This window comes from Somniosus microcephalus, chromosome 17 (genome assembly GCF_052327205.1).
Source record: "Somniosus microcephalus isolate GS21.2 chromosome 17, FLI_Smic_1.0, whole genome shotgun sequence".
Taxonomy (NCBI): domain Eukaryota; kingdom Metazoa; phylum Chordata; class Chondrichthyes; order Squaliformes; family Somniosidae; genus Somniosus; species Somniosus microcephalus.
The window spans coordinates 84,516,677-84,534,707 of NC_141003.1; the positions used below are offsets into that span (position 1 = coordinate 84,516,677).

Genomic DNA, 18,031 nt, shown 5'->3' on the forward strand with positions numbered 1-18,031 from the left:
GTCCAGTACCGCCCCCTCTCTTGTAGGACTTTCTACATGCTGGCTCAAAAAGCTCTCCTGGATGCACTTTAAGAATTCTACACCCTCTGAGCCTTTCACACTCTGACTATCCCAGTTAATATTGGGGAAGTTGAAATCCCCCATTATTATTACCCTATTATTTGCACATTTCTCTGAGATTTGCCTACATATCTGTTCAAGGAAGTGATTGAAATTGCAGTCGAAGTGAAAAGTTTTAACAAGGATTTTGAAGATGAGGAGATCACAGAATCACAGAAACCCCACAGTGCAGATAGAGGCCATTTCGGCCCATCGAGCCTGCACCGACACATGTCCCACCCGATCCCCGTAACCCCACACATATCCCACCCTATCCCTGTAACCACACGTATTTATGTCGCAAGATGAAGTAGTGTAGGGAGGGAGTGCCAGAATGTGGAGGCAGATGGCTGCTGGTTCTGCAGTCTTTCAGTAGATTCCATTTCATTCATAGGTTATTGGATTAAATAGAAAGTTCTATTTAACAGAGATGCTGGCACTAAAACTATGCAAGACAAACCTGTTCCAGGTGTGATTTTATATTGAAGTTTCCACAGTAAAGCTAGAGAACCAGTCTCATCCTAACCCATATTTTCCTGCAGTATACTAAAAGTAGAAGTACCTTCTCAGAGCTTTCAACTTGGCTGACAAAAGCACCCTTGTTTTTGTCCAGTTAAAACATAATTTATAAGCAGTCTGTGCTGCTCAAAGCTTTGGAATCTGTCAAACCAGAAGAATCTGTATTTTAACAGGAATTTACTCACTTCTGCCAGCAAGCACCCACCCTTTTAGAAAACAGTGAAAACTCCTTCAGAACAAAGTGCAGCTTCAGTACTCCAATACCACAAACCCAATTCATGTACGTATTTTTGTTATAATTCAACCTACAACGGGCTTCAAAATACCACTTTCGTTTCAGATGAACAGTCTGCTAGTTTGTTAAATGTTTAAATTGGATGCATAAAGAGTAAAAAGTCTGAAGTATTACTCATGAATCCAGTTTTTTTTAAGCAATGCTATTCTTAGTTCTCAACAGCAATATGCACTAATTTTGCAGTCCGTAGGGCGATTCTGATATAGCAAATCATGCTAGTGCTGATTATGAAGAGGCACTGAAAAGTAGTCCTCATAACTCAGGTTTGCTTTAACAAGCGGACTCGTTTTATATTTTGTAATTGTGGATCAATTTTTAACCTGCAGTAAACATGACTCCTCCTATGTATTTCACTTCATTACGTAACTAACCAGCTTCTGAAGTAACCCGTCAAAATCCAAATAATCAAATATTTGTTTCAGATAGCGGAGTTCAGAGAGTTGGAATTACACAACAATTTTGTTCTCGGATTATGAATTCTTTCAAAATTAGATTTTGCATGATCTACGGTTTGAAAGCGAGACCTAGAAATCTTAGTAGAGTCCAACCAATGCAGAGTGCCAATCAACAAAGACAACAGAATGCTAGAATGAAAGAACGAACTTGCAATCTACTGCTTTGACTATATAAATACAAGTCAGAGGAAGTTGTGGTGTATGTGCCTTTAAGAGCCCATGTACTGTAATGCCGGTAGTGGCCACTCGGGCTATATAAGCCTGTATAGTGTCTTGTATCTTTTAGTTCACCTCCAGACTTTGTTCAGTAAACACCTGTAAACCAACTCCTGCATTCCGTGTCTCCATTAACACACGGATACAACAATGGTGACGAATTGGAAACGGACTTACCTGCAATTCGGCAGCACCTCAAGGAGATCGATTCCTCAGATGAAGGTCGAAGAAAAAAAAAAAGAAAAAACTGTGCTTTCACCAGCTAGCCGGGCTGGTGGCAGGTACTGCAATAATCCTTCCTGGGCGGCGGGCTGGGGCTCGATCGGCTGGCTCTGCAGCGGGGCCGAGCAGCGAAGGCGGAGGCAAACAGAGACGGAGGGTGGAGCACTCGGGAGACGGCCAGCGCTGCAAAGCAGGTCGGCGTTCGGACCAAGCAGAGGGAGGGAAAAGTCCCAGAGAGTCCGGCGGGAACGAGTCTCCGACTATTAAAAATATCTGTATAAATAAAAACTGCGGAGAACAGCGTTGTCAGCAGCGGGAAAGCGCCATTTTTTCTCGGCAGGGAAGGAAAGCGCGGGAGGCGCCTTTTTTTTCAGGATGCCTAAGACTGGCAATATTACGGCTTTCGATAGTGATGTAGAGGATTGGACCACATATGTGGAAAGAGTGGAGGTATATTGCACAGCGAATGAAATAGAGGATGATAAAAAGGCATCGGTACTTCTAAATCTAATGGGCGCAAGGACATACGGGCTGTTACGAAACTTAATCACTCCAGCCAAACCAAAGGACAAGAATTTTAAAGAAATTATTGATACCCTACAGGAGCACTTAAACCCAACACCGCTGCTGATAGCGGAACGATTCAAATTCTTCAAGAGGAATCAACACAAGAATGAAAGTAACGCTGATTACCTCACCGAATTAAGAAAGCTATCAAAGCACTGCCAATTCGGGGCAGGACTAGCAGATTATCTTCGAGACAAATTCGTCTGCGGTCTCCTAAGTGAAGGAACACAGAAAAGGCTGCTTTCTGAAAAATATTTAACACTGGACAAGGCTTTCAGTATGGCTGTATCATACGAAGCAGCCGCAAGAGGAGCTGCAGAGATACAACAAAAGACACAGGACTTCGGCACCCATGAAATGACACAGGGTTTCGAGAAATGTTATCGCTGCGGCAGATCCACCCATGACCAGAGGGACTGCTGGTTCAAGGACAAAGCATGCAGGCAATGCAGAAAGATGGGACACATTGCACGTGTATGCCGATCTGGAAACAAAAAATCCACTGACAGAAAAAAAATCAATAAGGAAAAGTACAGAAAGGTACAAATGATGACGGACAGTAGCTCCGAAGACCAGAAGAGTGATAGCGACTCCGGAAACAAGAGACTAAGCTGTCTCAAATTACATAATGTAATTGCCAAAGAAGATTACCAGACCATTTGGGTTACCCTCACGATAGCGGGGTCCCCAGTTAAAATGGAGCTAGATACAGGATCAGCTCTGACCGTCATAAGTCGACGGGATTACGAGCGGCTATTTCCGCATATACCTTTGAAAGACACATCCATTATCTTGAAAACATATACGGGGCAGAAAGTATACCCCAGAGGGAAAATAAGGGTGCCTGTTGTATACAACGGCAAGGAAATACAGAAGTTGTATTTATACGTTCTGCAAAATGGTGGTCCACCGCTGTTGGGACGTGAATGGATCAGGAAGATATGTTTAGACTGGCACTCCATTCAGGCACTGACGGTGACCAGTAAGAAAAAAAATGATGATGACGTCATACCTGAACGATTAAAAGACATCTTGGCCAACGCCAAAGAAGTGTTTCAACAGGAACTAGGAACCTTGAAAGGCATCACCGCCTCAATAAAAGTGGAAGATGCGGCAATTCCCAAGTTTTTTAAGGCAAGGCCGGTGCCATACGCAATTCGTCCAGCAGTCGAGGCAGAGCTGGAGAATTTGGAAAAGGCAGGTGTGTTATCCAAGATAGATTGGAGCGAGTGGGCAACACCCATCGTCCCGGTCATGAAGAAAACGTTGAATAATGATAAATCTGAAGAACAGAGAAAAATTCGCATCTGTGGGGACTTCAAGGTGACTGTAAACCCGGTCCTTCACACAGTACAGTATCCTCTTCCGAGGGTAGAAGATATTTTCGCCTCACTATCCGGAGGGAAACGTTTCACCAAAATTGACTTGGCACAGGCATATCTACAGATGGAGGTTGAGGAGGCCTCTAAAAAGTATCTCACGATAAACACACACAAAGGCCTGTACCAGTACAATCGACTGGTTTTCGGAGTAGCATCAGCTCCAGCTATCTGGCAAAGAGCTATGGAGCAAGTCCTGCAAGGGATTCCGGGGACTCAATGCTACCTAGACGACATCCTTGTAACAGGAGAAAACGACAACGAGTACCGTGCCAATTTGGAGCAGGTGCTCACTAGGCTGAGAGAACGGGGCCTACGAGCAAATCGCCCCAAGTGCAAGTTTTTCCAGAAACAAATCATATTGTGGCCACATAATTAACGAAGGAGGGTCGCCTGAAAAAATTGAAGCGGTCATAAAGGCCCCAGCACCTGAAAATGTCTCACAGTTAAGGTCGTTCCTGGGATTGATAAATTACTATCATAAATTTTTACCGAACTTGTCAACTATTCTGCACCCTCTTAACGAACTGCTACAAACGGGAGTAATTTGGAAATGGAGCGAAGACTGTAAATGTGCCTTCCATAAATGCAAAGGCTTGATCGCGTCCAAGGAAGTTTTGGCTCATTACAACCCATCACTGCCAACCAGACTGGCGTGCGATGCATCCCCTTACGGCGTAGGGGCGGTATTATCGCATAGATTCCCTGATGGCTCGGAGCGGCCGATAGCTTGGAGCGGCCGATAGCTTTTGCGTCACGCTCATTGAACTCAGCTGAGCGTAACTATGCCCAGATCGACAGGGAAGCACTCAGCCTGGTATGGGGAGTGAAGAAATTCAACCATTACCTACACGGACAAAAATTTACCTTGTTGACTGACCATCAACCCCTCGTCTCCATATTCAACCCTAAAAAGGGCGTTCCCATTATGACAGCGCAAAGGCTGCAGAGGTGGTCCCTTTTCCTAGGGGCACACCAATATGACGACAGAATACAAAGGATCAAAACAGCATGGAAATGCTGACGGTTTATCGCGTCTACCGTTGCCAACGGTAGAAGAGGCACCTACAGTGGACCCAGTGGAGATGTTCCACTCAACCATAGTGGAATGTCTACCAGTAACAAATTCTACCATTGAAAAGGAAACGAGAAATGACCCGACTCTCTCACGAGTCTACGATTTAACGGTGAAGGGATGGCCAGCACATGGCGAACCACTGTTGCCAGCATTCTCGCAAAGAAAACAGCTGTCAGTGTGCCGAGGAACCTTGATGTGTGGATCCAGAGTGGTGATTCCACCCAAACTCCAGGATAAAGTGCTAAAGGAGCTTCACGAGGGGCATCTGGGTGGAGTAAAAATGAAGAACCTAGCCAGAGCGTTTGTGTGGTGGCCAGGTATCGATGGAGACATCGAAGAAATGACCAAGGGCTGTATAGGATGCCAGAAGGTCCAAAACGCCCCACCACAAGCCCCTCTACATCCATGGGAGTGGCCCTCATCTCCATGGCAAAGGGTACACATCGACTTTGCTGGTCCATTTATGGACTCAATGTTCTTAATCGCGGTTGATGCACACTCCAAGTGGCTGGAGGTAATAAAGATGTCCTCCACCACCATGGAAAAAACCATCACAGTATTAAGGACCATATTTGCCAGGAATGGGCTGCCTGAACAGATCTGTTCTGATAATGGACCGCAATTTGTGTCCGAAGAATTCAGGAAGTTCTTAAAAAACAATGGGGTTAAACACTACACGTCCGCCCCATACCATCCCGCCACCAATGGATTGGCTGAAAGGTTTGTCCAGACCTTCAAGAAGGCCAGAAAGGCCATGGGTAATGAAGACATAAATCTACAGCATAAGGTAGATAACTTCTTGTTTGCATACAGGAATGCAACACACGTGGTTACAAACCAAACTCCCGCCATGATGTTTTTCAATAGAAGCCTAAGATGCCGGCTGGATTTGATCAAGCCAAACATCAGAAGGGACGTAGAGAACCGGCAATTTCAAGGCATGAATGAAAGGCCAACTAGAACCTTCCAGATAGGTCAACAAGTTTTGGCCCGGGACTACCGTACCGAGAAATGGCAGCCTGGAACTATTTGCACACAACTAGGACCGCTGATGTATACCGTGGACATTGGAGAAAGTATAATAAGGCGCCATGCTGACCAGATCATAGAGTCATCCGAAAAGGGACAACCTACACCACAACTCTATACGCCTAATGAAGCAGAGATACCCATAGTATCTACCTCCGATCCGGTGATACTGGAACCAGATGAACCCAACACTGGCATTCAAGCCGAATCGACCTTGCCAAAAGAACCTACTACACCACCGAAAACTACTGCACCACCGAGGCGTTATCCGGACCGAGTCAGGAAGCCTCCAGAGAGACTGACTTATAATTGATTAACTGCAGCAAATGTGTAGATTATTGTTCTTGTAAACATGTTAATTAATGATTACTTAAAATGTTATGTACTGGTTGTCTAAAAGGGGAGGAATTGTGGTGTATGTGCCTTTAAGAGCCCTTGTGTACTGTAATGCCGGTAGTGGCCACTCGGGCTATATAAGCCTGTATAGTGTCTTGTATCTTTTAGTTCACCTCCAGACTTTGTTCAGTAAACACCTGTTAAACCAACTCCTGCATTCCATGTCTCCATTAACACACGGATACAACAGAAGTCACAATCAAACTGTATAGTGCTCTGGTTAGACCACACCTCGAGTACGGTGTTCACTTCCGGTCACTGAGGCACCTGGGAGACAGTCAAGCACTGGTAGCAGTGTAGAGAAGAGTTACGAGGCCGATCTCCAATCTTACAGTTATGAGGAAAGAATGGAGAAACTTGGGCTCTTCATCCTAGATGTATAGCACCATTAAAAGGAGGCAAAACATCCTAAAGCACTTCACAGAGGAGTAAAAAGAGGCATCAGAGAGGTGATTTTATAGAGACATGTAACATTGTAAACGGTATGGAAGAGGTAAATCTGAAAAAACTAACAGCAGGTCACAGCTTTAAACTGGTAAAAGGCAAATTTCAGGAAGGCATTCAACACATGGAATGGGCTTCCAGAAAGACCAGTGGAAGCAAAAACCTTGGATGGGTCAAATGGCCTTTCTCATCCATAATTATCTTGTGTTTTTCAGATTTGCTTTCGAACTAGTAATGGAGGGATTTAGTTCAATATAATTAAGTCATCTGTATATATTGCTTAGCTAATCCACTCTTCAGCTGCGAATGGAGAAGATTATACTGTATAATGAATATCCCACACTCGATCTGTTCATTTGTTTCCCTAGATTAATTTAAGATGTACAAAATAAAAGCAACCACTGCCAGTGAAATGAACACTGATCTTAAACCAAAATTAACACATCATGTAACACAAGCGGTGCTCAAAGGGCTAGACAGACTGGATGCAGGGAGGATGTTTCCCCTGGCTGGGGGGGGTCTAGAACGAGGGGTCACAGTCTCAGGATATGGGGTAGGACATTTAGGACTGAGATGAGGAGAAATTTCTTCACTCAGAGGGTGGTGAACCTGTGGAATTCTCTACCACAGAAGGCTGTGGAGGCCAAGGCACTGAATATATTTAAGAAGGAGATAGATAGATTTCTAGACACAAAAGGCATCAAAGGGTATGGGGAGAGAGCGGGAATATGGTATTGAGATAGAGGATCAACCATGATCATATTGAATGGCGGAGCAGGCTCGAAGGGCCGAATGGCCGACTCCTGCTCCTATTTTTCTATATTTCTATGAACAAAACCCAGTGGGAGCTTTCCAGATAGACTCGGACCAATATCCTTTTTTTCTGCAATCCTAAATCAGCAACTCTGATGGATTTTACTAGTATTGTGAAATCATGGCTTAATCAATTTTTAATTCTAACCATTTAGAAAATGCAAATACTTAGTCAGAAGTGCACAGCACTTCTATTTATATGCCGCACAGCTTTCCGCAGTAACACATAGATTGATTAAATAGGTGGAATTGCTTAAAATGGAACCTGTCCAAGGAAAGAGGGAGAGTGAGCAATCTTTTAGAACAATTTTGCTGAAGCCTAAAGGTTGAGTTTTCATACATGGTAAAGATTATATACAGCGAGGTGCAATAGGAAGGCATTTATGTTTTATGTGAAAACACCAAGCCTGCTATTTAGTTTCAAATGGAGTTTAATTAAATACAGCAATATAATTCTGGATTATAAATAAAAGTGTGTTTCTGGATTAAAGAAGTCACATGAATTACTCGGACGTGCTCCCTGCATGATTCTACAAACACAACAAGATGAATAACCAGTTAATCTGCTTTTTTTTTGGTAGTCTAGTCGAGAGAGGAATGTTGTCAAAATGTGTCACGAGATCCGAAACATGCAGGGTTTAATATCCCAATTGAAGGATGTCACCTCCAACAGTGAAGTACTCCCGGAGAAGCATCCGGGAAGGCGCTGAACACCTCAAGTCTCTTCGCCGGGAGCAAGCGGAAGCCAAGCGCAGGCAGCGCAAGGGGCGCACGTCAACCCAAGCACCCCACCCACCCGCCCCTTCAACCACCATCCGCCCCACCTGTGACAAGACTGTAGGTCCCGCATTGGACTAATCCGTCACCCGTGAACTCATTTTTAATGTGAAGCAAGTCATCCTCAGTTCTGAGGGACTGCCTAAGAAGGGAAGACTCCCTCAATACGGCATTGGATTGTAAACCTAGATTAAGTGTGCAATTTACTGGAATAGTTTGAACCCATAACTTTCCGACTCAGAGGCAACAGTGCTACCAACTGAGCCAAGATGGCACTGGTGACTTGTGCACCTTCGCTCTTTACGCGTATTAGTTGTTTTCTCTTCATGCTTACATTAATTCTTTTGCTGCCATACCCGCCTCCTCCCCACCCACAGCACTATTCGTCGGCTGTTGGTGTCTATTTCTTCACTTTTTCTGGGAATTTTAAATAAGGCTTCAATGAATTCCCTGAAGTATAATTAAAGCAACAGCACCTCAACACTATCGTTACAAAGTGTTTGTTGTAACCAAGTAAAAAGAGCCGATTATAAAAATACAATAACTATTCGCAATTAGGTTGGCACACCCTTTAAAACAAACTGGGCATAGATTTAACAGCAACGTCATCCAATCACACCTTAATTGTGAAATTAATTTTCACAGCTCCAACTGCTGTTTTTATTCTTACAACCCCTCTATCTCTGCCAATGAAGGAACTGATGTTATTCTAGCTGGGATGGAAAGTACCATATTCTAATTTTTTCCCTTCCATCAGATCTGCTATTGCATCTAGGTTCAATCATGCCTGCCGACCCTGTAAAATTCTGCCAAGCTTCTCGGACGCCTCAGAGGTTATTCAGCGAGCAGGTGAGAAATACTGTTTGATTCCTAGTGAGTGCTGAGCGAGTTCAACTCAGACTGATGGATGAGCGTTTTCCAGCTGGAAGAATCTTGCCTAAAAATGAGTTTGGGAATTTAACCAGTTTGATCCAAGACCATTCAGTTCAATATCGAAAGAAAGGAAGACTTGCATTTCTATAGCACCTTTCACGACCTCAGGACGCCCCAAAACATTTTACAGCCAATGAAGTACTTTTTGAAGTGTAGTCACTGTTGTAATGCAGGAAACGCAGCAGCCAATTTGCGCACATCAAGCTCCCACAAACAGCAATGTGATAATGACCAGATAATCTGTTTTAGTGATGTTGATTGAGGGATAAATATTGGCCCCAGGACACTGGGGATAACTCCCCTGCTCTTCATCGAAATAATGCCACGGGATCTTTTACATCCACCTGAGGGGGCAGACGGGGCCTCGGTTTAATGTCTAATCCGAAAGACGGCACCTCCGACAGTGCAGCGCTCCCTCGGCACCGCACGGGGAGTGACAGCCTAGATTTTTGTGCTCAAATCTCCGGAGTGGGACTTGAACCCACGACCTTCTGACTCGGAGGCGAGAGTGCTGCCCACTGAGCCACGGCGGATACGGCAAAATATAAATCAGGAACAAATATAAATGGCAGTCTCCATGCTGGTACCCTGGAATCTACTTTGCAGTACAAACTGGTAGCAAAGACCTACATAAGCAGTTCATAAGATCAGAAGATGATTAAAGATGAGAAAGGCCATTGGGTCCATCTTAGTTCATCTATCCAGGGATTTGACATTACTCAGAATCTGGCCTAGGATAGAGCTGACCCCAGAACCAAAAGCGGAAACAGTATTCCATTCCCCCAGTGAGACATCCCTCACCTTGATGCAAAGAAAGAAAGAAAGTGCACCTTAATTCGTTCAACGACCACCATTTCAAACTAGATTTTGTATGGTCATCTTCTATAATTGAATGATTTAGGTTCAAGCACCTCCTTTAACAACTTCTGCAGTAACATTTGAAAAAAAAGGTACAGGACTTAACACCAACCCATCAGCCTTGGAAACATTCAAATATCTATCAATTTTATTTAACAAAAACTTGCATTTATGTAGCGCCTTTAATGTAGAAAAACACCAAGGCATTTCATCGAGGTGTAATCAGACAAAAATGGGCACCAAGACAAAGGGGGCTGTTAGGAGGGGCGGTCGAAAGCTCGGTGAAAGAAGTGGATCTTCAGGAGGGTCGTAAAGGAGCAGAGTGAGGTGGAAAGGCAAAGAGGTTTAGGGAGGGAATTCCAAAGCTTAGGACCCAGGTGGCGGAATATACAGCCGTTAATAGAGGTGAAGCCAGGTGGGAATGTACAAAGACCAGAGTCAGAGGAACGCAGAGTTTGGGAAAGGGGGAGGTAGGGCTGAAGGACGTTGCAGAGATGGGGAGGGGCAAAGCCATGAAGGGATTCAAACACGAGAATGAGAATTTTAAACTTGAGGCATTGGGAGACAGGGAGCCAATGTAGGACAGCAAAGACAAGAATGATGGGTGAGCAGGACAGGGCATGGGCAGCAGAAGTTTGAGTGAGTGGAAGGTTAGAGGGTGGAGAATGGGGGGCTCACCAGGAGAGCATGGGAATAGTCAAGTCTGGAGCTGACAAAGGCATGGATCAGAGTTTCAGAAGATGGGCCGAGGCAGGGTCAGACGTGGACGATATTACGGAGGTGGAAGTGGGCAGTCTTAGTGACGGAGAACAAATGGGGTCAGCTCGGGGTCGAATAGGACACCAAGACCGCGAACCGTCTGGTTCAGCCTTAATCTACAAGGTTACACTACACCATTGTGCTACCCAACCAGGATGCTGCAGAACAATTGTTCTTAACTCGAGGTTGTACAGTACCTGTTGTTTGTTGCCCCTTCTGGTAAGCATCACAAACTGCATGGTTTCTGAATTTTCAGAGTCTCCTTCTCCTCCTCCTTGGGGTGGGGGTCCTTTCTTCAACTGGCTTTTCAGCTGGAGCGGAATAGCCACGTCTAACTGGTGTACTTTGACCGACTCGCCAGTTCGCTGCTGCAGTAGAAAAAGACAAAGAATAATTTTGGTGCAAGTACTTCTTAAAGTCGTTCTTTAATTTTAAACGTTGTTGCCAAGGGATGACTGGGCAGTAGCCCAAGTTAAAACATCAGCATAAACTTCATACTAGTTAAATTGGCAATACTGTACAATCATATTTACTTCACTCCCTGAGCAAATATTCTGCTGTGCATAATTCGAGAGAGAGTAATCCCATTCAAATCTGAAGAGTTAAGATTCTGTGCTCAACAACCAATAATGAGGAGGCTCAAATGAAAGATGGCCTCAACACACAAGCAATCTGGACCAATTAAGCAAACGGATTAAGAAATGGCAGTTCAAGTTTAAAACATCTCTAAATGATGATTAACTATCATGTACTGTACTTATCTTTTATGTTTCCTCTTCTACTATGCATTATTTTTCATCAGCAAAGCTTAAAAACTTGGTGTGATTATTGATGATTCACTGAAAGTTTCCAGTTTGTGCAGCTATTATGAACAGAAGTATTCCAGTACTAGGATCTTAAACAGTTTTACTTTACACCAACAGAAGGCTCAACTTGAGTCTGGAGTGAAGCAGTGAGATTTCCTGGAGGAGCGTGTTCGGGCCTGAACCCGACTCTAGATTTACACTATAACTTCTTGGCACTGGTGTGAAGTGAAACTACGTTGCATCAACGTTGTGGTTGCAGTGTTAATGCAGCCCATGACTGGGTGCAGCACTGGAGGTCACAACAAGTCTGAAATGAAACTAAAGACCAAGAATCTCCCCCCTCAATTGTAATGAATATGTAGAATCATCTTTCAGCAAAAGCAATTGATTCCATGTTGAAGTCCTCAATCTCCCCCTCCATCCTGAGGGTGCTGACTCATGGTACTGTACAATTCAAAACGTCATCAATCTTCCAGATCATGCCCAAAGGATCATTTGTTAAAGAGAGAACCTAAGCAATGTTACTATGCCATTTGATTGTTGGAGGCACAACAGCCAAGCCCAATCCTGGCATTATTCAACATAGACACACATGCTCTTTCCACTAGGAGTCATTAAATAAAGATGAAGAGCAAAGCTCCTCCACGTTTATTCTTCACTAAGATTACAAGATGAGAAAGGACATCCAGCCCAATTTTAACTAATTAATCCAAAGAGATCTTATTAGATGCTGAATTGTTTCTTAAAAGGTTCCAGTTTTTGCCTCCACTACTCTTCCTGGAAGTGTAATCCAAATCTTGATCACTCTGTGAAGAAACATTTCCAGACATCAGTCCGAAATATACCATTTACCAGCTTGAGTCTGTGTCCCCTTATCCTATCTCACAAATGTAATAAAAGAAAGATTTTCATTTCTACAGCGTCTTTCTAACCCTCAGGATGTCCCAAAGCGCTTTATAGCCAATGAAGTACTTTTTGAAGTGTGGTCACTGTTGTAATGTAGGAAACACGGCAGCCAATTGCGCACAGCAAGCTCCCACAAACAGCAATGTGATAATCACCAGATAATCTTGTTTTAGTGATGTTGATTGAGGGATAAATATTTGCCAGGACTCCCCTGCTCTTCTTCAAAATAGTGCCATGGGATCTTTTATGTCAGGGGGCAGACGGGGCCTCGGTTTAACGTCACATCCGAAAGACGGCACCTCCGACAGTGCAGCGCTCCCTCAGTACTGCCCTGGAGTGTCAGCCTGGATTTTTGTGCTCAAGTCTCTGGAGTGGGAGTAGAACCCACAACCTTCCGACAACCAGAAGCGAGAGTACTGCCCACTGAGGCACAGCTGACACTAATTTAAAGTAATATTCCACATTAAGCTTTTCTATTCTTTTAACTACCCTCAACGTCTATAAAATCACCTCTCGGATACTTACTTTTCAAGCTGCAAAGCCAGGTTTATCCAGTCTATCCACATAGCTCAACCCTTTGACAGTCGGGATCGGCCCTGTGGCCGCCTCTTCTCAGCACTACGTTTAGCGCTCGAATGTCACCCTTGTGTCTTAGTGGCTAGAGCTGGATGCAGTACTTGAGGCACGGTCTGACGAGAGCTCTATACGGGCCACCAAGTCTTACCATAAATAAAACTTTACATATAAATCATAAAAACCTATAGTTAACAAAAACCATATTTTTTCTTGAACAGAAAAAAGTGCATTACACTACATATTTAATAAAATAGGTTAGCGTAATTGGAACACATATTTTCGGAAATTATCTGGAATGCCGAAGTTACCACGCTTGGCTCCTGCTTTTGCTCACCTGCATGCTGCCCCTCAGGGACAGCACCCTGTCATCTGGTCAGATTTCATACGTATGCTAATAACCCTCAATTTTACCATTCCTCCCAAGACCAAGGACTTTCCCCGTTTTATCAGACTGCCAATCTGACAGAATTTATTAGGAGATAGAATCATCATCTTTAGTCCCAACAAAAACTCTGCATCTTTATCTAAACGCCATTCCCTTTGCCAGCTGCTCGTTCGAGCTGGACGAGTGTTTTAACCTCAGTGTTCTAATCGAGAGGGGACTGAGTTTCAAATTCCATAAAGACCAGATATTTCCACCTTCACAACATTGCCCACCTCCTCCTACCTCTACATCACCACTGCTGAAGCATTTACAATGCCTTTGTTACCTCAAAGTCTCAATTTCTCCAACACACTCTCGTTGGCCTCTCAAGCTTCACAAACTCCGATGTATCAGAATTCTGCTGTCCGTGCCAAATCCTGCTCAGCCATCACACCACTGTCCTCTCCGACCAGCTCTCAGTCCTTCAACACGCCAAATTCCTTGTTTAAAAGTCCCTTCATGGTCTTGCCCTACTCTAGCTCTAAAATCTCCTCCAGCCCTATGGTGCTCAGGCTTTCAGTGCATCCAGCTCTCCCGCCTGCCCCCTCCTCCATCAGTGACAAAGTCTTCAGCCACCTTGAGCCCATCCCTGAACCCCTTTACTTTGCCATTTGCTCTTCCACTCTAAGGAATTTCTTCAACATCTATCCTTTCAATTGAGCCTTTGGTCATCTCCCAGCTCTTCTGCTGCTTGGCATCCGTGCTCCCATACATCAGAAACTTTGGGACGTTTTATTATGTTAAAAATATCAGTTGCTGGTGCCGTTGTAGTCGCGACTACTGCTTGTAAAAATCTTCATTTTTGCACCATAGGGGCACTTAATGTTCACGTTCTCCACAAGTTCAACAGCTTCCATAGATCTTCACCGTAATCCACTATTTGCTCAACTGGGCACAAAAGAAAATCAACATTGCCTGCTCATTTGAGCCTGAAAGTTGGCTGATGTAATTTATTTTTTGTTTGGCAAGCAGATCAATAGTTTGTTTCCAGCTGTGAGCTTGCAGTACATAAAACAAAGATCATCTTGATAACAGGAAATTATCTGAATTTTAAAGAGGGCTTGACTTTGATTGCCACTTTTTCAGCAAACATTACAGATCATAATTTTTTTCTTCCCCTCTGGAAGGTGGGGACTCAGGGTGGGGTGTGGTCCCATCAGTGCTGGCACAGCCATCTCTCTGGTAAATTACCCAAGTGGACATTCTTTATGTCTGAGAAGTGAACACAGAACATCAGTAGACTAATTCTTTGCGACCTTCCTATGGGCCATCTTTTCTAAAATTGGTAGGAGTCTGCTTTCTCTTGTGCGAAGAACCTTGGGTCATTTCATTATGTTAAAGACACTATAAAATCACAAGTAGTTGTCATTATTCAGCACATATTGCCTCAATCAATTGTAAAATCTTTCATAAGTAATCGCATCAAGCTTGGTTAGTTGCAACTACAGGCGTTGTGAGGCATCATCGTACAATTACTTCCTCCCAAAAGGCATCACCATACACTGACTTCCTCCCAAGGAATTCCACTTTAAATGATTTCTGGATTTTTAACTTCGCCACTGTTTACTGTGTAATGCAGGAAAATGTTAAAGTGTTGATGAAGATTACGCTATCAGAACAATCATTCACAAACTCACTTCTGTGACCTGGAGCATTTCTAAAAATGTTAAAATTGTACCTGGAGTGCACCATTAAAAACAGAATGCCTGCCACTTAAAATACACACTTGGCAAGACAAATCTAGATTCAGCTGCCTCTGTTACAAATACCTGTACTTATTTCCAATGTAATTACTTAACCAAGCTGGCAGTAAACTGTGACTTTAGACAACAAAAGGATCTTGGAACGTTGCTTTTGAGTTAGAAATGTTTTAAACACAGTAGATTACTCTGGGCTGGTAAGGGCTACCTCTCTATTGATGTTAATTCAGCCCCTCACAAAATGATGCATAATTACTGCTTCAAGCTCAGGTCTAATTTTCATGCTCCCCAACATCATTAACACTCTCTATTTAACAAAACACGAGACTATTGGAATTCTATTTTAAAGGGCTAAGTTGAAGGTAATACTCCATTGCTTTAAACAATAAAACATCTGCAGACCTGAATATTCAAAATATACTCTTTCATCAGATTACAACTTGGACGGCAGTGCATACGACAATGGATCAGCAAGTTAGTTTCATTCCTAAACCTAGACTTGTGATGGAAAATAACACTCCCCCATACCACAGTGATGGCAAGTTAGTTAATGCTCAGTGGACTGGAAAATAAGACTCAACACTGGTGGAGTAATAATTGTTCATGTTATTAAAAAGTAAAAGTAATTTACTCTTTAAATCCTACCCCAGTCACCAATGTTCCCCCTCATTTTTTTTGGGTGCGCTGTCCCTTTAACGGGCTGCGTGGCCCATTCAAAGGTTTCTGCGTGAATTTCCCATTAGAAAAGCCGGTCCTGGGCTGCACGGGACCTTCAGACAGCTGCGCAGCTTAGCAGGAATGTTGTCCGTCACATAACACTTGTTTTCATTTAGACTTAAGACTATTAAAATGCCAAATTGCAACAAGAACTTGCATTTATATAGCACCGTTAACGTAGCAAAACATTAAAATAAGAACATAAGACGTAGGAGCAGGAGGTGGTCATTTGGCCCCTCGAGCCTGCTCCGCCATTCAATAAGATCATGTACAATGTACAAGAACGCAAGGTTTCACGTGTTTGTAATTTAAAAAACTATTTGATGGTTTGCACTTTAAAAAAAGACTCTGCATTATATCCAAGTGTCCAATCATATGATGTAACTAGGCTGACAGCGCAAAGAACTGCATGTTCTGTCTTCTCCCCGCCCCCCTCACAAAGGAAGTTGATTCTAGGCAAACAATTATTGCTTTTAATAGTAAAATGACCATCACGCATACCTACTATGCTCAAAGCTAACCAGTTTTTCATGCAGGATGAAAAACCTGTAAATCGAACAGCAGAGCTCAGTGACTAGATGTTGTTCCACAATGAAGCTCTACCACCTTGAAGGACAAGAGCAGTATCACCATCACCTCCAAGTTCCCCTCCAAGCCAAACACCATCCTGAACTGGGACATCACCGGCATTCCTTCATTGTCGAATCTTAGAATTTCCCAACACCATCAACCAAAGGATTGCAGCAGTTCAAGGACAAACCACCTTCTCAGAGCAACTAGGGCCAGGCAATAAATGCAGACTGGTCACCGTCACCCGCATCCCAACAACAAATAATAAGAGCTCTACTAAATCATATGGGGAGGAGGCACCACTACTAATGTTAGGGTCACTTTTTTTTAAAATTTATTCAGTCATGGGATGTGGGCGTCGCTGGCAAGGCCAGCATTTATTGCTCGAGAAGGTGGTGGTGAGCATCCTTCTTGAACCGATGCAATCCGTGAGGTGAAGGTACTCCCACAGTGCTGTTAGGGTGAAATAACAACAGAAAATGCTGGAAATACTCAGCAGGCCAGGCAACATCCGTGGAGAGAAATTAGAGTCGACCCGAAACGTCAACTCTAATTTCTCTCCACGGATGTTGCCTGGCCTGCTGAGTTTTTCCAGCATGTTCTGTTGTTATTTCGGATTTCCAGCATCTGCAGTATTTTGCTATCATACTAGGGTTTTTGCTGGCTTGCTAGCCCATTTCAGAGGGCAGTTAAGAGTCAACCATACTGGACCGGGTTAGAGCGGCAGATTTCCTTCCCTGAAGGACGTTAGATGGGTTTTTACGACATTTTTTTTAAATTCCAGATTTATTTAATTAACCGAATTTAAATTCCCCAGCTGCCATGGTGGGATTTGAACTCCCGTCTCTGGATCATTAATCTAGGCCTCTGGATTACTAGCCCAATGACATTACCACCATGCTACCGTTCCCGGTGCTAGGTAGGATAAAATTGCTCAAGGTTCCCACTTCACTATCTAGTGACCATCTGGTGCATATGTGGTGTTAGGACTTGTCTTGGCTGCAAGATTTTAGATACTTCTCTCAAATTCATTGGGTTCCCACAACCTTGTGAAACTTCAGTAAGTCTGCAAAAAGGACACGTATCCTAACCAATGGCTCAGCGTACCATGGCTTAATACTGAGCAACCACAAACCATGAACATTCCAAGTTGAGCCCGCAATCCGTGCTGCATTAACTGATCTGAGCCGAAGAAGCAATGGAGACACTGCTACTGGGCTCAGTGTAGGGGCAGTAAACCCTAACTAAAGTATGTCTGTGGTTTTGAGAGAGGATAGGATGGAGCTCAGCTCTGACGTTCGAGGTTGACTAGTTCAACATTTATTATCCAGGTTCACAAATTATAAATGGCATTTGGACTAGGGTACCAGAGGCCATCATGGAACCATAATCTGGATTGAAATGCAACCTTTGGGACAGAAGCAGTAAAGGAGGCCGGGGGGGGGGAAAGAATCAGAGAGCAAAATAGCAAAAGAAGAAAAATAAACAATTTT

The 18,031-nt window shown here is 43.6% G+C and overlaps 1 protein-coding gene across 9 annotated transcripts in view; it reads right to left on the minus strand.

Moving 5' to 3' along the window:
• upf2 (UPF2 regulator of nonsense mediated mRNA decay) overlaps positions 1 to 18,031 on the minus strand; it is a 129,943-nt gene that overhangs the window by 35,570 nt on the left and 76,342 nt on the right. For all 9 annotated transcript variants that reach the window (XM_086010778.1, XM_086010780.1, XM_086010779.1 and 6 more), the window contains exon 21: positions 11,037 to 11,207. In XM_086010778.1, coding sequence (XP_085866904.1) covers positions 11,037 to 11,207 — 171 coding nt within the window. The remainder of the gene's footprint in view (positions 1 to 11,036; positions 11,208 to 18,031) is intronic.